At 45.5% G+C, this 24,490-nt stretch overlaps 1 protein-coding gene across 1 annotated transcript in view; it reads left to right on the top strand.

Annotated features, from left to right (window-relative positions):
• Positions 1-24,490, top strand: part of ROS1 (ROS proto-oncogene 1, receptor tyrosine kinase) — a 480,047-nt gene that overhangs the window by 313,582 nt on the left and 141,975 nt on the right. Inside the window, exon 31 of the mRNA XM_075340023.1 lies at positions 21,404-21,585. Within this exon, the coding sequence (XP_075196138.1) occupies positions 21,404-21,585 (182 nt within the window). The remainder of the gene's footprint in view (positions 1-21,403; positions 21,586-24,490) is intronic.

A 24,490-nucleotide genomic window follows, 5' to 3' on the forward strand; every position in this document is an offset into this window, starting at 1 on the left:
CACCACAAACACTCTGTCTTCCACACGGTCAAGTGTCAGTAGCCGTGATACTGCACCGCACATTTCTGAACCTGATCCTCCTTCCTACCACCAGGCTGAGTACACGTCCTCCTCGGACATTAATGATCCCACACTTGGACACTCGGAAGAGCTGTTCACGTTTCCATTCACACATTCTGGCCTCTCGCCAGCTCGTATTGAAGTGGGTCATGAGGAGATCGTCTGTACAGATGGCCAAATATTTGAGCAGCCACGTTCTCACGAAGTTGGCAACGTGTCTCAACAAGTGGTGGACGATGATGAGACACAATTGTCAGGAAGTCAGGAGGAGGAGCAGGGTGCGGAAGAGGAAGATGACGTGGTGGATGATCCAGTAACTGACCCAACCTGGCAGGAGGATATGCAGAGCGAGGACAGCAGTGCACAGGGGGAGGGAGGCGTAGCATCACAACAGGCAGTAAGAAGCAGGGTGGTGGCCCCAGGCAGAAGTCAGGCAACCGTTCCCCGGAACAACACGACGACACAAGGTGCCTGTACAAATGTTAGGTCTTCCCGAGTCTGGCAGTTTTTTAAGTTGGATCCAGATGATTCAAAAAAGGCCATTTGCAACACCTGCCGTGCCAGCATCAGCAGGGGTACCAAAACTAGCAGCCTGACCACCACCAGCATGATCAGGCACATGTCAGCCAAGCACCCGACTTTGTGGGAAGTACAACAGAGTCGAGGAGCAGTGCTTGCTGATGTCACTGCTACGTCTTCGCTGGTTGTGCATGCGAGCCAATCCCCTGTCCATGCTGCCTGCGAACAAGCCTCCTCCACTCCTGCACCTGCAGTTGCCTACGCAGAAAGAACACCATCATCAAGCACGTCCTTGTCCCAGCGCAGCGTTCAGTTATCCATTCAGCAAACCTTTGAACGCAGGCGCAAATACACTGCCAACACCCCACATGCCACAGTTCTAAATGCTAACATTTCGCGACTGCTTGCGCTGGAAATGTTGCCTTTTAGGCTGGTGGAGACAGAAGCATTCCGTGACCTGATGGCGGCAGCTGTCCCACGTTACTCGGTCCCCAGCCGCCACTATTTCTCCCGGTGTGCCGTCCCCGCGTTGCATAACCACGTGTCACAAAACATCACACGTGCCCTGAACAACGCTGTTTCACCCAAGGTCCACCTAACCACAGACACGTGGACAAGTGCTTGTGGGCAAGGCCGCTACATCTCGTTGACGGCACACTGGGTTAATATTGTGGAAGCTGGGACCCAGTCTGAGCGAGGGACGGAACACGTCCTTCCCACACCAAGGTTTGCAGGCCCTACCTCAGTCAGTGTTTCACCCACACTCTACAGCTTCGGAATGTCATGCTCTTCAGCCTCCTCCTCCTCCTGCGCATCCTCATCCACTGTACCCTCCACACCAGTCACAAGCTGGAAGCACTGCAGCACTGCCTCGGCGAAGCGGCAACAGGCTGTGCTGAAGCTAATCTGCATAGGTGACAAACCCCACAATGCAGAAGAGCTGTGGACAGCTCTGAAACAGCAGGCAGATCACTGGCTCACACCTCTGAACCTAAAGCCAGGAAAGGTCTTGTGTGACAATGGCCGGAACCTGGTGGCGGCTTTGAGGCGAGGCCAGCTGACACATGTTCCATGCGTGGCCCATGTGCTCAACCTCGTGGTTCAGCAGTTTCTAAAGTCATACCCAGAGCTGTCTGATCCGCTGGTAAAAGTTCGCCGCCTGTCTGCACATTTTCGAAAGTCACCTACTGCTTCAGCCGGCCTTGCCGGCTTTCAGCGCAGTTTGCATCTTCCGGCTCACAGACTGGTGTGTGATGTCCCCACGCGTTGGAATTCAACTCTGCACATGTTGGTCAGGATATGTGAGCAGAAGAGGGCAGTTGTTGAGTACCTGCATCACCTAAGCCGTCGGGAAATGGGTCAAACTCCACACATAACACCTGAGGAGTGGAGATGGATGTCAGACCTATGTACCATCCTCCAAAACTTTGAGGACTCCACCAAGATGGTGAGTGGTGATGACGCCATTATTAGCGTCACCATACCGCTACTCTGCCTTCTAAAACGGTCTCTGCTGAAAAACAAACATGATGCATTGCAGGCGGAGTGCGATGAGTTGCAGCAAGAAACAGTAGTGGGTGTGGGTGATGATAACACACAGCCCAGCCTCGTCTCATCACAACGTGCAGTGGAGGACTATGACGAGGAGGAGGATGAAGACATGGAGCAACTCTCCGGCCAAATTGAGGATATGACATGCACACCAGTCATATCCTCGGTTCAGCGTGGCTGGCCAGAGGACAGGGTAGATGAGGAGGAGGAGGAGGAGGAGGAGGAGGACAGCATGTTCAGTCATCTTGTTGGTCAGGCTACTGAAGTCCTGGCTGTTAAGAGTCTGGCGCACATGGCTGACTTTATGGTAAGCTGCCTGTCTCGTGACCCTCGCGTTAAGAACATCTTGGCCGACAATCATTACTGGTTGGTAACACTGTTAGACCCACGCTACAAGGAGAACTTTTTGTCTCTTATTCCCGTGGAGGAGAGGTCAACCAAAATGCAGCAGTTCCGGAAGGCCATAGTCACGGAAGTAGGCAAAGCATTCCCCTCACAAAACGCTAGCGGCATAGGTCATGAATCAGTGGGCAACCGAGGCGTACAGCCGAGAGAGGCACAAGTCCAATCCGCCAGAGGTAGGGGAACAGTCTTTAAGATGTGGGACAGTTTTCTCAGCCCCTCACGTACCACAGCCCCTGAGGTGCGGGGTAGTGCCACAAGAAATCCTAAGTTTGCCCAGATGCTGAAGGAGTACCTTGCAGATCGAACAACTGTACTCCGACATTCCTCTGTGCCTTACAATTATTGGGTATCCAAGCTGGACACGTGGCATGAATTGGCTCTCTACGCCTTGGAAGTCCTGGCCTGCCCTGCTGCTAGCGTTTTGTCAGAGCGTGTTTTTAGTGCCGCAGGTGGAATCATTACAGATAAACGTACCCGCCTGTCAACTGAAAATGCTGACAGGCTGACTCTGATCAAGATGAACAAGGGTTGGATTGGGCCAGACTTCACCACACCACCAGCAAATGAGAGCGGAATTTAAAGTTTGCCATGTACCTCCACTCACCCATGGGTACACACTTCTGGACTTTGGATAATCGCTGGACTGCTCCTCCTTCTCCTCATGCGCCACCATGATGATGACCATTACAAATTGCAATACTTAGGCCTTTGTTTCAGGTATACCCCCAGTGGTAAATTTTTTCGCCCATTCTTTGCAGAATGGACATTACAACGACAGGAGACCCGCTCCTTTGCAATGGGAACAATGTTTTGAGGCCCTCATGCACGTCTCTACCCAGGGACAACGTGGAGCCTCCCAATTTTTGGCTGCCCTGCCTAAGGGCTATACTATAATACACCCACTTCCTTACAATGGACACTTAATGTTTTGAGGCCCTCATGCACGTCTCTACCCAGGGACAACGTGGAGCCTCCCAATTTTTGGCTGCCCTGCCTAAGGGCTATACTATAATACACCCACTTCCTGACAATGGACACTTAATGTTTTGAGGCCCTCATGCACGTCTCTACCCAGGGACAACGTGGAGCCTCCCAATTTTTGGCTGCCCTGCCTAAGGGCTATACTATAATACACCCACTTCCTGACAATGGACACTTAATGTTTTGAGGCCCTCATGCACGTCTCTACCCAGGGACAACGTGGAGCCTCCCAATTTTTGGCTGCCCTGCCTAAGGGCTATACTACAATAGACCCACTTCCTTCCAATGGGCACTTCAGGTTTACAGGCCATCATGCACGTCTCTATCCAGGGACAATGTGGAGCCTCCCAATTTTTGGCTGCCCTGCCTAAGGGCTATACTATAATACACCCACTTCCTGACAATGGACACTTAATGTTTTGAGGCCCTCATGCACGTCTCTACCCAGGGACAACGTGGAGCCTCCCAATTTTTGGCTGCCCTGCCTAAGGGCTATACTATAATACACCCACTTCCTGACAATGGACACTTAATGTTTTGAGGCCCTCATGCACGTCTCTACCCAGGGACAACGTGGAGCCTCCCAATTTTTGGCTGCCCTGCCTAAGGGCTATACTATAATACACCCACTTCCTTACAATGGACACTTAATGTTTTGAGGCCCTCATGCACGTCTCTACCCAGGGACAACGTGGAGCCTCCCAATTTTTGGCTGCCCTGCCTAAGGGCTATACTACAATAGACCCACTTCCTTCCAATGTGCACTTCAGGTTTACAGGCCATCATGCACGTCTCTATCCAGGGACAATGTGGAGCCTCCCAATTTTTGGCTGCCCTGCCTAAGGGCTATACTATAATACACCCACTTCCTGACAATGGACACTTAATGTTTTGAGGCCCTCATGCACGTCTCTACCCAGGGACAACGTGGAGCCTCCCAATTTTTGGCTGCCCTGCCTAAGGGCTATACTATAATACACCCACTTCCTGACAATGGACACTTAATGTTTTGAGGCCCTCATGCACGTCTCTACCCAGGGACAACGTGGAGCCTCCCAATTTTTGGCTGCCCTGCCTAAGGGCTATACTATAATACACCCACTTCCTGACAATGGACACTTAATGTTTTGAGGCCCTCATGCACGTCTCTACCCAGGGACAACGTGGAGCCTCCCAATTTTTGGCTGCCCTGCCTAAGGGCTATACTATAATACACCCACTTCCTGACAATGGACACTAAGGCGGGCTTTGCACACTACGACATCGCAGGCCGATGCTGCGATGCCGAGTGCGATAGTGCCCGCCCCCGTCGCAGCAGCGATATGTGGTGATAGCTGGCGTAGCGAAAGTTATCGCTACGCCAGCTTCACACACACACTCACCTGCCGTGCGACGTCCCTGTGGCCGGCGACCCGCCTCCTTGTTAAGGGGGCGGGTCGTGCGGCGTCACTGCGACGTCACACGGCAGGCGGCCAATCAGAGCGGAGGGGCGGAGATGAGCAGGATGTAAACATCCTGCCCACCTCCTTCCTTCCGCATATCCTACGGAAGCCGCAGTGAGGCCGGTAGGAGACGTTCCTCGCTCCTGCGACTTCACACACAGCGATGTGTGCTGCCGCAGGAGCGAGGAACAACATCGGACCATTGCGTCAGCGTAATTATGAATTGCGCCGACGCTATACCGATGATACGATTACGACGCTTTTGCGCTCGTTAATCGTATCATCCAGCCTTTACACACTGCGATGTCGCATGCGATGCCGGAAGTGCGTCATTTTCAATTTGACCCCACCGACATCGCACCTGCGATGTCGCAGTGTGCAAAGTGCCCCTTAATGTTTTGAGGCCCTCATGCACGTCTCTACCCAGGGACAACGTGGAGCCTCCCAATTTTTGGCTGCCCTGCCTAAGGGCTATACTATAATACACCCACTTCCTGACAATGGACACTTAATGTTTTGAGGCCCTCATGCACGTCTCTACCCAGGGACAACGTGGAGCCTCCCAATTTTTGGCTGCCCTGCCTAAGGGCTATACTATAATACACCCACTTCCTGACAATGGACACTTAATGTTTTGAGGCCCTCATGCACGTCTCTACCTAGGGACAACGTGGAGCCTCCCAATTTTTGGCTGCCCTGCCTAAGGGCTATACTATAATACACCCACTTCCTGACAATGGACACTTAATGTTTTGAGGCCCTCATGCACGTCTCTACCCAGGGACAACGTGGAGCCTCCCAATTTTTGGCTGCCCTTCCTAAGGGCTATACTAAAATAGACCCACTTCCTTCCAATGGGCACTTCAGGTTTACAGGCCCTCATACACGTCTCTATCCAGGGACAACGTGGAGCCTCCTAATTTTTGGCTGCCCTGCCTAAGGGCTATACTACAATAGACCCACTTCCTTCCAATGGGCACTTCAGGTTTACAGGCCCTCATGCACGTCTCTATCCAGGGACAACGTGGAGCCTCCCAATTTTTGGCTGCCCTGCCTAAGGGCTATACTACAATAGACCCACTTCCTTCCAATGGGCACTTCAGGTTTACAGGCCCTCATGCACGTCTCTATCCAGGGACAACGTGGAGCCTTCCAATTTTTGGCTGCCCTGCCTAAGGGCTATACTATAATACACCCACTTCCTTACAATGGACACTTAATGTTTTGAGGCCCTCATGCACGTCTCTACCCAGGGACAACGTGGAGCCTCCCAATTTTTGGCTGCCCTGCCTAAGGGCTATACTATAATACACCCACTTCCTTCCAATGGGCACTTCAGGTTTACAGGCCCTCATGCACGTCTCTACCCAGGGACAACGTGGAGCCTCCCAATTTTTGGCTGCCCTGCCTAAGGGCTATACTATAATACACCCACTTCCTGACAATGGACACTTAATGTTTTGAGGCCCTCATGCACGTCTCTATCCAGGGACAACGTGGAGCCTCCCAATTTTTGGCTGCCCTGGCAAAGGGCTATACTAAAATAGACCCACTTCCTTACAATGGGCACTTCAGGTTTACAGGCCATCATGCACGTCTCTATCCAGGGACAATGTGGAGCCTCAAAATTTTTGGCTGCCCTGCCTAAGGGCTTTACTACAATAGACCCACTTCCTTACAATGGACACTTCAGGTTTACAGGCCATCATGCACGTCTCTATCCAGGGACAATGTGGAGCCTCACAATTTTTGGCTGCCCTGCCTAAGGGCTTTACTACAATAGACCCACTTCCTTACAATGGACACTTCAGGTTTACAGGCCCTCATGCACGTCTCTATCCAGGGACAATGTGGAGCCTCCCAATTTTTGGCTGCCCTGCCTAAGGGCTATACTACAATAGACCCACTTCCTTCCAATGGGCACTTCAGGTTTACAGGCCCTCATGCACGTCTGTATGCAGGGGCATTGGTGAACCTCACAATTTTGGACTGCGCTGGCAAAGGAAAATACTACAAAGACTCACTTCCTCAAAATGGGCACATTAGACTCAAGAGGCCTTCATGTACGTCTCTTCTCAGGGACATCGGAGTGCCACACAATGTTTTCACGTAAAATCTTTCATGTATTAATCTCAAAAAGTAACATACACCAGCTCTATCTCACTATTGGGTATGTGCCCTTAACATTTCCGCCATGAAAAATCATTTTGGGGTCATTTTGGAAGGTTTTCTGGTGAGTCCGTAAAAATGGCGTAAAACGCGGACAAAATTGTTCACAGCTGTGACTTTTCAGTGATAAATGCTTCAAGGGGTCTTCCCCATGCTGTTGCCATGTCATTTGAGCACTCTTCTGAGACTTTTGTGACATTTTTAGGGTTTCTCCATGCTGCCGGGGGGTCATTTCACAAAAATACTCGGGTCTTTCATAGGATAACATTGGGCTCGTTGCTCGGGCCGAGTACACGAGTATCTTGGGAGGCTCGGCCCGAGCTTCGAGCACCCGAGCTTTTTAGTACTCGCTCATCACTAATGACTACCTATACCCCAAATCATTATTAGTGTGATAATTATTGTCAGTACATAATGTATCTGTAATCAAGGACAAACATAAGAAATTAAAAAAAAATAAATTTAAATCAACCACTAGAATATTCTAGTAGTTTAAACATCACTCTCTTGCTAGGACCTCAGGCACTACTGCTGGACATCTAATCCAACCTCCCCACTGTCTATTAAACTTAGTTATAGCACCTCTCTTCATAATTTTTTTTTTTTCCCATGAGAGTAGTGGTATTCAGGCACCGAATTACTTCCTCTATTGAAGTGGAGACAATTGCCAGTTTGAGAGGGAAGTTTCCCAAAATATCTATGTTTATATAAATTTATGTTTCCTAGAATTCTGCCTACATTCCCATACCTTTATAAGTCTACATTCCCTTACCTTTGTAAGTTTCACACAATACATTACCATACCTATGTAAGTTTCTGTTATGTCGCAAATATTCTTCCCATTGAATACATTCCTATATCTCTGTCCTCTTTTACATGTCTTACAAGTTTGCCTTTGTGCACACACCTGGGTTATTTACATGCCCTCATTAAAATGCAACACCAGTCAATGACTAGCTATGGATTTTCTGGTTTGATAAACAATTTTGGGAATTGCTAACTGTTCTGAAATTGTTCCTTCAAAGACTTCTACATATTGCAGTAAACACATATTTGGTTCGAAGGGGACCTGATTATTAAAAACTTCCCTAATTCAGCTTCTCACATTAGCCCATAACCCAGCCAATCGGGGGTACAACCAAAATATATGGATCATATCTGCCAAAGATCCATCCTATAAAGCAAATTTGGAGTTCTATAAACTGTGTAGGTAAGAAAGAGTTGTGATGTTTTTTTGTACCACATTTATTGAGAATTTCCTTGCTGTCTCCAGAATTCCTTTCCATTTCTCCAAACAAAAGTGACCCAAATCCCTCTCCCATCTGGCCTTAACTGTATACATGGAGTCTCCCATGATTTTTATTAGCTGGGACTTATGTGACAAGGATATAAGACCCTGAGTATCTTTAGCTTGAACCACATTTTCCAGGACTTCATTAGTAGAAATGGAGAGGTTTATTATTTTCTCCTGAACCCTGACTGCGTGGCTGTCACGTTAAGTATGGGGAAGTACCACACATTCGGCAACAGGGAAGGTAAACTTGTGTCTAGGGAAAGGGGAGATGATGACCCATGACTAAACCTTCCACTGGCCCCTGGCTCCGCTGACCACCTAGAAAGATTTCTTATCTATGCACCGAGCAGGACACCTGACCCTGACTTACCCTAGAACTGGGTCCTAGGTAGCGATCGGCTGGGATAAGCACTTAAGCGGGCTTTACACGCTGCGACATCGCTAGCATCGGCTAGCGATGTCAAGCGTGATAGCATCCGCCCCCATCGTACGTGCGATATTGTGTGATCACTGCTGTAGCAAACATTATCGCTACGGCAGCGTCACATGCACATACCTGCTCTGCGACGTCGCTCTGGCCGGCGAACCGCCTCCTTTCTAAGGGGGGCGGTTCGTGCGGCGTCACAGTGACGGCACATGGCAGGCATCCAATAGAAGCGGAGGGGCGGAGATGAGCAGGAAGTAACATCCCGCTCACCTCCTTCTTTCCGTATTGCCGGTGGAGGCAGGTAAGGAGATGTTCGTCGCTCCTGCAGTGTTCCACATAGCAATGTGTGCTGCCGCAGGAACGAGGAACAACATCGCTAATGAGCTGAAAACGATTATTTGTTTCAGGACGACCTCTCTGCGGCAAATGATTTTGACCGCTTTTGCGATCGTTTAAGGTTGCTCACAAGTGTCACACACTGCGATCTCGTTAATGAAGCCGGTTGTGCGTCACAAACACCGTGACCCCGACGATAATTCATTAACGATATCATAGTGTGTAAAGCCCTCTTTAGTCAACCCCACTAAGCTCTAAAGAAGACACAGGAAGCACACACAAAGGAAAGCACATGAACAACATATCTCCAGGATGACTAATGGAGAGTGTCACGTTAGGTATGGGGAAGTACCATGCATAAGATGACAGGGAAGGGAAACACTATGTCTAGGTAAGGTGGAGATGGTCACCCCTGACCAAACCTTTTACTGGCCCCTGGATCCCCTGACCACCCTAGGTAGGTTTCGCACCTAAGCACTGAGCAAGATACTTGACGCTGACTGACCCTAAAACTGGGCCCTAGGTAAGGAATGGATGGGATGAGAGTTTAGTCAACCCCACTAAGCTCTAAGTAAGACACAGGGAGCACACACAGGGGAAAACACATACACAACTTATCTCCAGGAAAACTCAGGGACAAATTCAGCAACAAACCACAAACTTTCTTCAGATGATACAAGCTGACTACTGCATCCAGGACCTGTGTACATTTCTAAGTCTTTCACCAGCAAAGAGCAAGGTGAATTCAGAGCATATAAAGACACAAGGGAAGTGTAGATAAATAACAGCTGAAAGGTAAGGAAATTCACAGGGTCCTAAAGAGAAAGGGATAAACCCAAGCAAGGAAAAAAGTAAAGTCAGGGAGCAGCTTGTGTAGCCAAATGATGCGATCTTCTACAACCAGACATAACAGGACTGTCTGTCAACCGTGAGACAGCCTTGACAGTACCCCCCCCCTTCTACAAGTGGTCTCCAGTAGAGTTGAGCGCGGTTTGCGGTTCGAGGTTCTCCAGTTCGCGGCTCGAGTGATTTTGGGGGCTGTTCTAGATCGAACTAGAACTCAAGCTTTTTGCTAAAGCTCGATAGTTCTAGATACGTTCAAGAACGGTTCTAGCAACAAAAAGACAAGCTAATTACTAGCTGGCTTTCCGCTGTAATAGTGTAAGTCACTCTGTGACTCACACTATTATGAAATTTCAGTGTATAGTGTGCGGGAACAGCGCATTCAGATCACTGCTGTTTGGATAATGGCGATCGCCATTTTTTTTTTTTTTTTTCCTTGTCTTCCTTCCCTAAGCACGCGCGTGTAGTGGGGCGGGCCAGCATGTCAGCCAATCCCAGACACACACACAGCTAAGTGGACTTTTAGCCAGAGAAGCAACGGCATGTGTGATAGGATGTCCATGTCACATGTCCATGCATTATAAAAACGGACATTTTCCTCCAGCACGCCATTATCTGCCTTCTGCGTCTTGGTGTCAGTCACCGCTGGCGTAGCTCCTGTCTCCGATACTGCTGTGTACGCTCTATACACAGCGCTATACAGAATAGGGATAGAAGTTTTTATTAGTCCTTGTAAGGGCTAATACCGGCAGGGTCAGAGCCATAGGTGACAGTCAGGTCCATGAAAACAGATTTTAACAGCTACACAAGATGACAGCGTCTGTGTAGCTAAGGCCAGGGATTTCCTCGCTGCATTTCCCCATTAGGAGGGATAGAAAGGGAGGCTTCCTTTCCTCTACCCAGACCCACAACCCTGCCACTGTACCCTCCTGCCCTTTGCACACTCAAACTCATTGTTACTAAGCCATTATACTAGCAAACACTGAGTAAACTTAGTGGCATCCTAAAAGTGGCTGTTGGACTTCCATTAGTGTCCCACTGGTGCAAAGCTATTTGCAGCACCACTGCATTGCACACTCAAACTGATTGTTACTAAGCCATTATACTAGCAAACACTGAGTAAACTTAGTGGCATCCTAAAAGTGGCTGTTGGACTTCATTATTGTCCCACTAGTGCAAACCTATGTGCAGCACCTCTGCATTGCACACTCAAACTCATTGTTACTAAGGCATTATACTAGCAAACACTGAGTAAACTTAGTGGCATCCTAAAAGTGGCTGTTGGACTTCATTATTGTCCCACTAGTGAAAAGATATTTGCAGCACCTCTGCATTGCACACTCAAACTCATTGTTACTAAGCCATTATACTAGCAAACACTGAGTAAACTTAGTGGCATCCTAAAAGTGGCTGTTGGACTTCATTATTGTCCCACTAGTGCAAAGATATTTGCAGCACCTCTGCATTGCACACTCAAACTCATTATTACTAAGCCATTATACTAGCAAACTATGCTGCCAGTTTAAGGGCCGCAGTTGCATTGTCAGGGATAGTTATTGTTGTTTATTCTGCTGTTAATAAAGATAGACCACCGCTGCAATCTACACCACCTCTCAATTTTTACTACCACATTTTAAGTGCACAATCTTGTCGCAATCAAAATGAGTGGCAAAATGACAGATGCTGGTGGAAAGGGGAAGAGGCATGTTGGAAATGGAAAAAAAGGGTTTGTCCGTGGGGAAGGTGGCAAAGCTCCATTAACATCTGCTGAAGATAGACCATCTTCCAGCAAAAGTAAGATGTCTACTACTTACCGTGGACAATCCGATGTGCTCCTTTTTTACGGACACGAACAACTGGAACAAAGGTAGATGATGGCCAAAAAAGAAAAATGCTTGAATGGATCTCAAGTGGTCCAACAAGTGCCCTCTCCGCCACCTCAACTACCGCTTCCAAAAAACACCAGTCCTCTGAGTTGTCATCCCAATCAAACTTGCTTTCTCCCAGCTCTGAAGTCTCCATCCGCCCTGCACAGTATGGTGGAACTGAGATGGCTGAGTCTGCAGAGCTGTTCAGTCACACTATAGCCTGGGAATCAGAGGTCTTCTCCCAAGCTACAGTGAGTACAGACCAGGAAATGGTCTGCAGTGATGCCCAGAACCTTTGTGACTCTGATTCAGGCCGTGAGGACCAAGTTTCTGAGCATAATGTTGACCCTTTTTCACAAACTGTAACACCTGTTGTTATAGACAATGAGGAACATACTGATGACGATGAGACGCAGATACCAGATTGGGATGACAACTTAAATATTCGGTCAGGGCAAGAAGAGGCTCGGTGCTGGCAGCAGAGCGCAACGGCATCAGGCGGTCTTTAGCTTGACATGTCTTGGAAATAGGAGTCACACAGCGGCTGAGTTGTGGGCAGCTCTGGAGACTGAGTTTAATAAATGGTTGTCTCCACTCAACCTGCAGCCTGGTAAGGCCGTGTGCGACAATGCTGCAAACCTGGGTGCGGCCCTTCGCTTGGGCAAGGTGACACACGTGCCTTGTATGGCTCACGTGTTGAACCTTGTTGTCCAGCAATTTTTAACACACTATCCCGGCCTAGATGGCCTTCTGACCAGGGCACGAAAACTGTCTGCTCACTTCCGCCGTTCAACCGCCGCAGCTGAGCGACTTGCATCGCTCCAGAAGTCTTTCTGCCTGCCGGTTCATCGCCTGAAATGCGATGTGCCGACACGCTGGAATTCGACTCTCCACATGTTACAGCGACTGTGGCAGCACCGCCGAGCCCTGGTGCAATATGTCATGACGTATAGCCAGGGCCAACGAGATGCAGAGGTGGGGCAGATCACCCTGATGGAGTGGTCTCAGATCAAGGACCTATGCACCCTTCTGCACAGTTTCGACATGGCGACGAATATGTTTAGCGCTGACAATGCCATTATCAGCATGACAATTTCAGTCATTTACATGCTGGAGCACACGCTAAACACTATTCGGAGTCAGGGGGTGGGACAACAGGAAGGGGAGGAACTACAGGAGGATTCATATGCTCAAGACACAACAACATCACCAAGGTCCAGACGTTCATCATCACCAACGCGGCAGGCATGGGACCATGGGGGACAGGGATCAACAAGGGTGCATGGTAGCAGGCGAAATGTTGAGGAAGGTGCAGGAGAACATGAAGAAATGGAGGACGAACTGTCCATGGACATGGAAGACTCAGCGGATGAGGGAGACCTTGGTCAAATTTCAGTTGAAAGAGGTTGGGGGGAGATGTCAGAGGAAGAAAGAACGGTTAGCACCTCTATGCCACAAACACAGCGTGGACTTGGTCCGCATGGCTGCGCAAGACACATTAGTGCCTTATTGCTGCACTACCTCCAACATGACCCTCGTATTGTCAAAATTAGAAGTGATGATGACTACTGGATTGCCACACTATTAGATCCCCGGTACAAGTCCAAATTTTATGACATAATTCCAGCCATAGAAAGGGACGCACGTATGCAGGAGTATCAGCAGAAGCTGTTACTCGATCTTAGCTTGGCTTTTCCACCAAACAACCGTGCAGGTGCAGGGAGTGAATCTCCCAGTTGTAACTTGACAAACATGGGACGGTCTCGTCATCTTCAACAGTCTACCCTTACCAGTAGCACCGTATCTGGTGCTGGTAACAGCAATTTTATTGAATCTTTTCATAATTGTTTTAGACCCTCCTTTCCAAAGCCACCAGAGACAACAAGACTGACACATAGTCAACGGCTGGAGAGGATGATACAGGAGTATCTCCAAATGAACATCAATGCCATGACTTTGCGAATGGAGCCTTGCTCATTTTGGGCTTCAAATCTTGAAAAATGGCCAGAGCTCTCCACTTACGCCTTGGAGATTTTGTCGTGTCCAGCTGCCAGCGTTGTCTCTGAACGTGTCTTCAGTGCTGCTGGGTGTGTGCTGACAGATAAGCGCACGCGTCTGTCCAGTGACAATGTGGACAGACTAACGTTCATCAAAATGAACAAGTCATGGATCCACAAGGAATTTACTACCCCTGTGTCATCCTGGGGAGAGTAAATGATTGTGTATTTTGAATGTGCTTGATGCAAATCTAGCTGTGAAGTGTACAACTGGGGCACAAGTGCTGCCACTGAAGGGGTGGGTGTGTGTGGGGCCCAATTTTTGGAAAAAAGGGAGACTCCGCTTGGAGTAACCCTTGCTTACATTGTTTTTAAAATTATCCAAGATGCACAGATCTGGGATCAGGAAAGACTTTGCTACCTACCCCGGTGTCATCCTGGGGACGGTTAAGTATGGCGTATTTTTGAATGTGCTTGATGCAAATCTAGCTGTGAAGTGTACAACTGGAGCACAAGTGCTGCCACTGAATGGGTGGGTGTGTGTGGGGCCCAATTTTTGGAAAAAAAGGGAGACTCCGCTTGGAGTAACCCTTGCTTACATTGTTTTTAAAAATGATCCAAGATGAACAGAGCTTGGATCAGGAAAGAGTTTGCTACCTACCCCGGTGTCATCCTGGGGACGGTTAAGTATGGCGTATTTTTGAATGTGCTTGATGCAAATCTAGCTGTGAAGTGTACAACTGGGGCACAAGTGCTGCCACTGAAGGGGTGGGTGTGTGTGGCCCAATTTTTGGAAAAAAGGGAGACTCTGCTTGGAGTAACCCTTGCTTACATTGTTTTTAAAAATGATCCACGATGCACAGAGCTGGGATCAGGAAAGACTTTGCTACCTACCCCGGTGTCATCCTGGGGACGGTTAAGTATGGCGTATTTTTGAATGTGCTTGATGCAAATCTAGCTGTGAAGTGTACAACTGGAGCACAAGTGCTGCCACTGAATGGGTGGGTGTGTATGGGGCCCAATTTTTGGAAAAAAAGGGAGACTTCGCTTGGAGTCACCTTGCGGTGTTTTACATCATTTTAGAAGGGTGTGCCATGCCTATATCTGTGTCTCCTCCTCTTTTTCCTTGTCCAGCTCTTTTGTTTTCGCATGAGTATATGTCCTTGTCACTTTCCCATGTGTTTGTGTTGTGTTGTGAGTTGTTTGTCACCTTTTGGACACCTTTGAGGGTGTTTTCTAGGTGTTTTTATGTGTCTGTGATTGCCTGCCATTGTTTCCTATGCGGTTCGAGTTCGGTTCATCGAACGTTCGCCGAACCGAACTCGAACGAGACGCCCGTCGGTGAACCGAACTTGAGCCGAACCGCGACCGGTTCGCTCATCTCTAGTCTCCAGACACTCAATACCAGGTTACCAGGTTTATCTGGATGGGCAGCATGAAGTAAATGAACCAACCTTGTGGCATTTATATCCAATGCTGGAACTTACATCCTCTCTTTTGGACTGTAACCCCTCCAGTGCACCAAGTATTGAAGGGAACAATGTAAAAAAAAACCAGAATCAACAATCTTAGATATTTGAAAATATAAATTACTATCAACCATGATTGAGACTGGTGACAAGGCGAACGGCTCCAAATGTACCACATACTTTTCGACCTGTGGAACACAGGGTAGATCCTAAAAGCCAGAAGTAAAAACATCCGAAATGCTACTGGGTTAATGATGGCAGTTACTTTATAGGGACCAATAAACCTAGGTCCCAGCTTCCAAACAGATATCTTCAACATAATGTTCCTAATAGACAACCACACATAGTCATACACCCCTAGGTCCGGACCTGGCAAACATTTTTTGTCCCCCATACGTCTGTATCTCTCTGCCATCAGCTTCAAATTACTCTGAACTCCTTGCCATACAGTAGAAAGAGATAAGGCAAAATTTTCCTCAACCAGGGACTCTCAAGGCCCCTCTGCCACTAAAGGTACCTAATTGCGGATGAAAACCGTATGCACCAAAAATGATGACTTGCCAGTAGACTCTGGGTGACAGTTGTTTAAAGCAAATTCAGTCAATGGTAAGTAAGATGCCCAATCCTTCTGATTCTCAGAGACAAATCACCTACAGTAAGTTTCCAAATTTTGATTTATGCGCTCGGTCTGAAAATTCGATTGAGGATGGAAGGCAGAAGAGAAAGACTACTGCACCCCCAGTTGCGCATAAAATGCTTTCCAACATTTGGAAACAAACTGGGTTCCTGGATCTGAGACCACATTTGAAGGAACCCCGTGAAGCTTTACAATCTTATTTATGAACACCTGAGACAGAGTCTTGGCATTCGACAATGCTGGGAATGCGATGAAATGTATCATCTTACTGAATCTATTCACAACTACTATAACCACAGTCTTTCAGGATGATAAAGGTAAGTCAGTAATGAAATCCATGGATAAATGCATCCATGGTCTATTAGGGATAGCTAATGAAAGTATAGATCCTGACTGATGCGTATGCGTTACCTTGGAACATGTGCAAATACTGAAAGCAGACACATAAGCAACCACATCCTATTGTAACCTTGGCCACCAAAAATGATGAGAAAGTAGGTCCGAGGTTGCTTTACTGCCTGGATGACACATAAGTGTAGTATTATGATGTTCCCCAATTATTTTGTGGTGCAAATTAGGTTGCACAAATAACAACCCTGAAGTGTGAGAGGCTGGGCCTCCAACAGAACTTCCTCCAGGTCTCGGCACAAGACTTAGATGACCACCCCTTTCTGCAAAATGGGTAGAGGGTTCACATGATCATTACCACCAGGAAAGTCCAGGATAATGTATCTGCTTTGATGTTTTGTAATCCTTGGACAGTAAGTGACAGTAAAATTAAGCCTGGGGAAAAAAAATACCATCTAGCTTGCCTGGGATTGAGATGTTTTTGCAAACTCAAGATACAACAAGTTTTTATGGTCTGTGATTATACTAATGGGATTAACTGACCCCTCCAGACAATGGTGCCATTCCTCAAAATCTAACTTAATCGCCAAAAGTTCTCTATTGCAAACATTATAGTTTCTCGCCGTCGACGTCAGCTTTTTGGAAAAGAAAGCACATGTATTCCATTTACCAGGAGACACACCTTGTGACAACACAGCCCCAAAACCCCACCTCAGATGCACCAACATCAGGCTGAATGAGTATAGGTGCTGTGGAAAAACATCTCTTTAAAGAGAATGTTAGTCTTTTACTGATGTTTTCTATGTCCTGTTTGTAAGGGTACCTTCACACTTAGCGATGCAGCAGCGATCCGACCAGCGATCTGACCTGGTCAGGATCGCTGCTGCATCGCTACATGGTCGCTGGTGAGCTGTCAAACAGGCAGATCTCACCAGCGACCAGTGAACAGCCCCCAGCCAGCAGCGACGTGCAAGCGACGCTGCGCTTGCACGGAGCCGCCGTCTGGAAGCTGCGGAGACTGGTAACTAAGGTAAACATCGGGTATGGTTACCCGATGTTTACATTAGTTACCAGTGTGAGCAGGGAGCAGGGAGCCGCGCACACTGAGTGCTGGCTCCTTGCTCTCCTAGCTACAGTACACATCGGGTTAATTAACCCGATGTGTAATGCAGCTACATGTGCAGAGAGCAGGGAGCCGCGCACACTGCTTAGCGCTGGCTCCTTGCTCTCCTAGCTGCTGTACACATTGGGTTAATTAACCCGATGTGTACAGCAGCTACATGTGCAGAGAGCCGGAGCCGGCAGCACAGGCAGCGTGAGAGCTGCAGAGGCTGGTAACTAAGGTAAATATCGGGTAACCACCTTGGTTACCCGATGTTTATCTTGGATACAGCTTACCTCAGCTGTCAGACGCCGGCTCCTGCTCCCTGCTCGCTTCATTTGTCGCTCTCTTGCTGTCACACACAGCGATCTGTGTGTCACAGCAGGAGAGCGGCTTTGAAGAAAACGAACCAGGGCTGTGTGTAACGAGCAGCGATCTCGCAGCAGGGGCCAGATCGCTGCTCAGTGTCACACACAGCGAGATCGCTAATGAGGTCACTGCTGCGTCACAAAAAGCGTGACTCAGCAGCGATCTCGGCAGCGAGCTCGCTGTGTGTGAAGCACCCCTAACCGTTTGCTTTAGCCATTCATCTTTCTTCGATTATCTTTACGGTCTCTTCTGTTAATCATGGCTGCTGTGGTCTCTTCTGCCTTTTGTTTATTATCTTTCTAGCTTCTTCAGTAATAATAGTCTTTATATATTTCCATACAGGCTTTGTTTCCTCCATGTACAGAGATACAAATTGGTTGTGTAGACTACACCAAAATGCTTCAAGTATATAGGTCAAATCGAAATTGGAAGCAACCTGTTGTATAGTTCTTTTGCACAGCCAAACTCTAATCTTTGATGTCAAAAGTTCATGATCAGTTCCACAGTCAGCTCTTGGCTTTGTTTTCGCAGTAATGATAGACGACCTCCATCTTTGTCAAGCACATATATAATTAATCTGATTCTTATTGGCCCCATTTGATGATCTCAATGTGTAACGTCTCCTTTTGTGATTTTGGAAGAAGGTGTTCATGATGGACAGTTTATTTGTCATAAAAATCAATGAATCTTCCTCCAGCCTAGTTTAGCACACTAAGTCCAAAGTTTCCAACAACGATTCACTGTTTGCCATGGCCTACTTTCGCATTCAAGTCCTTCATGATAATGAGTAAGTCTTATTTTGGTGCCTTATCGATTTCTTCTTGAATTTGATTGTAGAATAGTTCAACATCCCCTGCTTCGGCATCTCTTGTTGGTGCATAGTCTTGTACAGTATAACTGTGAAATGGATTGGTGCTCCTTGTAGTTGCATCGCGATGACTCTGTCACTGATTGCATTGTACTTCTGGACTGTGACGTCAATTTTCATTCGAGTATAAAATCGACACCGTTTCTTCTTCGGTCATCATTGCCAATATAGTAGGTACAATGTTCATTTGATTGGAAATGTCCAGATTGAGTCCAACTTAGTTTGCTAATTCCGAGTAAGTCGAGTCCTGTTATGTCCATTTCAGCTTTGACGATGCTTCTTTCATTGTTTGTACATTCCAAGTTCCGAACTTTATGATACCTTGGCAGCTTTTGATCTTCCCTTTCAACCAAGCAATATCAGCACCAAGACGTCCTTGTAGCTTTGATCCTGGCACGACATCAGACTTAATCATACTCTGGTCGACCATCGGCTCATCCCCACTAGCTTGTTGAGTGCCTTCCAACCTAGGGGTGAATATTTCTGGACTAAATCAAATTCCTTTAGGTGTACTTTTCATTAAGTTTTCTTGGCATAATATGGAAGAAGATATGCAGGCCTTTCTCACACACAGAAATGTGGTCCCCGTGAAGGAGCCACACGGAATCAGAGTTGTATGATCTCAATACAAACCACCTTATTGCGCATCGTCCTGCTGCTGATACTGGCACTGGGCAGTTGAAACCTGTCCACCTAGGGAGTCCTTGATGGCAAAATACATGAATTTCAACATCACTGATTTACATAAATACACAGAACAAATACACAATACAGACATAAAAAACACAATAGATACATCAAATACACAATACACTTAACAAATACACAATATAGATATAAAATACACAATTTAGACATCAAATACACAATGGAGACAAGAAAAACACAATACATACGTCACATACACAATACACACAACTAATACACAATATGTAGATCAAATACACAATTTAGACATCAAATACACACTACGGACAACAAATACACAATACAGACATCAAATATACAATATAGACATCAAATACACAATACAGACAACAAAAACACAATACATACATCCAATATATAATAACCTGTGGCAAGTAACAGGTGTATGCAATATGAAGATCACACTTGAAACCAGATAAAAAGGGGAGAAGTTGACTCAATCTTTGCTTTGTGTATCTGTGTGTGCCATAGAAAGTGGAGAAGAGTACTGTCTGAGGATATGAAAACCAAAATTGTTGAAAAATATCAACAATGTCAAGGTTACAAGTCCATCTCCAGAGATCTTAATGTTCCCTTGTCCACAGTGTGCAACATAATCACAAGAAGTTTACTACCCATGGCACTGTATCTAATCTCCCTGGTTGTGGGTGGGAGAGAAAAATTACTGAAAAATATCCGTGATTTAAAGCAGCATACGCTTTGACTGCAGACCATACCAGCAGGAGGCACAAAAGCTGTGGGCCACCAAAAGGAGGGAGACAATGGGGTATCGCTTGGTATGGGGGCTATAAAACTACCGAACCAGTTTGGGGTCTCGTGGACTGGGGGCATCTCATTTTGGCCATGTACCTGGAGTTGCCATAAGACTGTGGATTAAAGAAAAAAAATAATTTCATCGCTAATGTGCCTAGAGGATTAATAAACTGCACAACCTCAGATCTTCACTGACTGCATTTTTTGTAGTAATATGCTTTAATTAAAAAGTCCCTATATTTCCCTCGCTAATCTAACGGCTTTATTTTATTTGTTTATCTTTTTAATCTATTTCTGTTTTGATGATATTTTGTTTGAGAATCCCCAATGCAAGCTGGGATACTCAAGTGGGATGTCATCGGTGGGAAGAGGTTGCAGTCACTGCCGCAGGCTCTGTCCTCATCCTGAATCAAAGCGTCATCAATGATGACCATTTCTGGGGTTGAGCCAGACTTTGCTCCATTGAGCATACGTCGGTTGTCAATTCAGATGTATGCTTTGTAGGAGCTCCTTTCTTACAGTGCCATTTCTTCTCAGTGTACAGTGACAGTGCGCTCCCTCACCGGTTCACTGACAGCAACAGAGCGAATTGCCATTGCGCATTTTAAGGAAAGATCATTGCAGCCCCACCATCAAAACAGACATCACTTTCAGGGGTGGGGCTTGTCTCTGCTCACCGCGTTCTCTCCTTACTATGCTCAGTGACAATGTGCTAAATTGCCAGCTCATCATCTCTAAATAGAGCTGGCAAGAGAGCGTATGCACTTCTGCATGAATCAGGAGTATCTGACTCCAGCACGCCCCCTCATCAAGATTGGCGTGAACATTGCTGGACATGAATCAAGCCCTAAATCTTTGCACCAGTAATGGATAACTAAGGCACAGCTCTGTAAGTCAACATTTTGAGTTGGAAGCAAAATAAGACAACTCATGTTTAGTCTTCTTACCATTTCCACATTTATCCTGGTAACTTGTTGTTTAATCTTTTTAAATTGTATAGAAAGTATTTTGCAATGCAGCACCAGATATATATACAAGTATATGAATACGCAATTAAGTTTATTTCATTCAGGCATTAATGACAAAAAAAGGATTAGCCTTTAAAAGCATTACATCTTGTGGACTAATGCATGTACATAGGAATAGATTCATGTACAAAACTGAAGGGTTCTAGGAAGCACTATCTCGATTCCATGTCTTTCAAGAATACTTCACTACAATATGTTTAGGACTACTAATATATCATTTCATCTACAGGAAAGTAACGGAGGTTAAAGAGTTAGACTTGTGGACACTGGCTTACAGCGGATCATGTGGGGACATTTGTGTATGGAAATCTAACGGTTTGGATGGCACCTTCCAGTTCAGAGCAGCAGCTGCCAACATGATAGGTCTCGGAAATTACAGTGACGTTAGTGAAAATATTTTGCTATACAAAGGTAGGAACAAGTTTATTTTACAATGTGGCCCTGTAATTGAGAGAGGGACATTTCCATTCAGTTGTGAACCACAGCTAGTAATAATTATTGATGGTGGAAAGGGAAAATGCAGCAACTTGAATTGTGGCACATGGATGTGTGAATCCAGCCTAAGTACGAACTGTAATGCATGACCTGACCACGGGTCTCCTGACTCAAACTTTATGGTCTCATGTATGCCTATGAGGCTGTTGAGTTCAGGTCAGTAGACCTGTTGTTGGTCCGTGCATCACAGATTTTGTGAATTGGGTTATGTAGGCAAACATTGATTTCTGGGGAACCAAGATTTGTGAGGAACAGAACCAGGGGTAAGAGAAGCAAGCAAAATAATCCATAAGCCGTTTACAGTGCCTTGAAAAAGTATTCATACCCCGTAAACTTTTCCACATTTTTTACACCCACAATCTTAAATGCATTTTATTGGGATTTGATGGGATATACCGACACTAAGTAGCAAGTATTTGTAAACTGTAATGAAATTCTAAATGGTTTTCTAAATATTAAAAAAATATAAATCTGAAAATTGTGAGGTGCATTTGTATTCAGCTCTACTGAGTCAATACTTGTAGAACAACCTTTTGCTGCAATTGCTGCTGCAAGTCTTTTGGGATATTTTTCTATCAGCTTTGCACATCTAGAGGTTGAAATGTTTGCTTATTCTTCTTTGTTAAATAGTCCTAGCTTTGTCTCAGTGAGATGGGATCGAGAGCATCTGTGAACAGCAGTTTGCAAGTCTTTCCACAGAATCTCAATAGAATAAATGTCTGGACTCTAACTGGGCAATTCACACACAAGCATGCTTTTATCTAAATGATTCCATTGTAGTTCTGGCAGTATGTTTAGGGTTGTTGTCCTGCTGGAAGTAGACCTACGCACCAGTATAAAGTCTATTGCAGCCGCTATCAGGTTTTCCTGTAGGATTGTGTTGTGTTTAGCTCAATTCATCTACCCATCAACTCTGACATATTTCTCTGTCCTTGCTGAAGAAAAGCATCCTCACAGCCTGATGTTGTCACCATCATGTTTGATAGTTTGGATGGTGTTTTAAGGGTGATGTGCAGTGTGAGTTTCCTGCCACATATAGGATTTTGCATTTAATCCAAAACTTTCTACTTTGGTCTCATCTGACCACAGAACCTTCTTCCACAAGCTAATTGTGTCCTCCACATGGCTTTTTGCAAACTGCAAATGGTACTTCTTATGGCTTGCTTTCAAAAATGGCTTTCTTCTTGCAACTCTACCATAAAGATCAAAATTGTTGAGTATACAATTAATAGTTTTCCTGTGGACAGATTCTCCCACTTGAGCTGAGGATCTCTTCCATTTTTTGGATGATGGATTGAACACTGCTCCATAAGATGTTTATAGCTTGGGCTGTATATAAACTAACCCCGCTTTACTCTTCTCTACAACTTTATCCCTGACCTGTCTGGTGTGTTCCTTCATTTTCATAACTGTTTGATACCTAATGTTCGCAAACAAACCTCTGAAACCTTAACAGAACAGCTGTACTTATACTGACAGTAAGTTATACACAGTTGTACTCAATGTACTAATTAGGCAACTTTTGGAGGCAATTGGATATTCAGGATTTTTTTATTATTATCATACTACAGGGGTCTGAATAAAAATGCATGTGACAATTTTCAGAATTATATTTTTCAAAAACTTAGAAAACCATGTCTCATTTTGTGTGCACTTCACAAACACTATTTTATGTTTTGTATATCACATAAAATTCCAATAAAATACATTTCATTTTGTGGATCTAATGTGAAACAGTGTGGAAAAGTTCAAAGGGTATTATTATTTTTTCAAGGTACTGTATACTTTGATGAAGCTGGATCACCTTACAAGTTGATACATCAGCTAATGTTTCCATTACGAGAAATCAAATGGATGTACAAACAATTCTTCTTATATATAAATCCTGTTTTTCACAAACCGCTTATCACTCAGCTTTAGAAAAATGTTCATTTTAACACATTTATTGCCCTAGAGAAATCTGGTCATTTTTGATAATATTATAGCCTTTTATTCCTTTTGGTGTCTTTCTGTAAGTCAATGGATTGTATAGTAAGGCTGAAATAAAATGCAATGATTCTTTTCTTTGATCAAAATAGTCTTGTTGAAAAATTGAACTTGTTATCTATAGTAAATATAGTTCTTTATAAAAAAAAAAGTTTAAAATATCGGTCAGAGAGCTTTTCAGATGCATATTAGATTCACTGGAGTTGCAGATACAATATAATTTATTTTTGGGTAGATTATCCTGGCCAAGTATGAAAGTCTCCCAACATATCTTGGCCCAAGGATAAGTAATGGCAACCACTGCAGTCACATGCAGCACATATGTCATGGCTGGTGAAGGAACATATTCATCAAGGATATTACATGGAGCACTATAAATAAATGCATGAACAAAGAATATCTGCTATAGGTAACTGCTTTAATCATCTACTGCCAACATAGTGGTAACCATTGATATCTGAACAAGTGTGGCAAGCGTGTAACATCCATTGAATCTGTGATGCATGTAGCTGGTAGGTTTTATCAGACGTTAGAGAAGTGTTTATCAAAGACAAGTATTGTGTAGATGAAACGTTCTGAGTTTAGAAAGTAGCATTTTCACAGGTTGCCCATAAATCCTCAGATAAGACATTGTGAAGACAGTACAACATTAACAAAAAGGGTGATATATTAAGCAGTAAAAATACCTATTGAGACATAAATGTGCCCAAGGCATGTCAAGTGCTAAGAAAAATACAAAAAAATAAGTATAATTGTCAGAATGATGCATATACCAGTAATGCATCAAGACTATCACGAAGCCTCAAGTTAATTACTTGTGAAATGTCAATCAAGT

The sequence above is a fragment of the Anomaloglossus baeobatrachus genome, chromosome 3 (genome assembly GCF_048569485.1).
Source record: "Anomaloglossus baeobatrachus isolate aAnoBae1 chromosome 3, aAnoBae1.hap1, whole genome shotgun sequence".
In the NCBI taxonomy this organism is placed as follows: Eukaryota; Metazoa; Chordata; class Amphibia; order Anura; family Aromobatidae; genus Anomaloglossus; species Anomaloglossus baeobatrachus.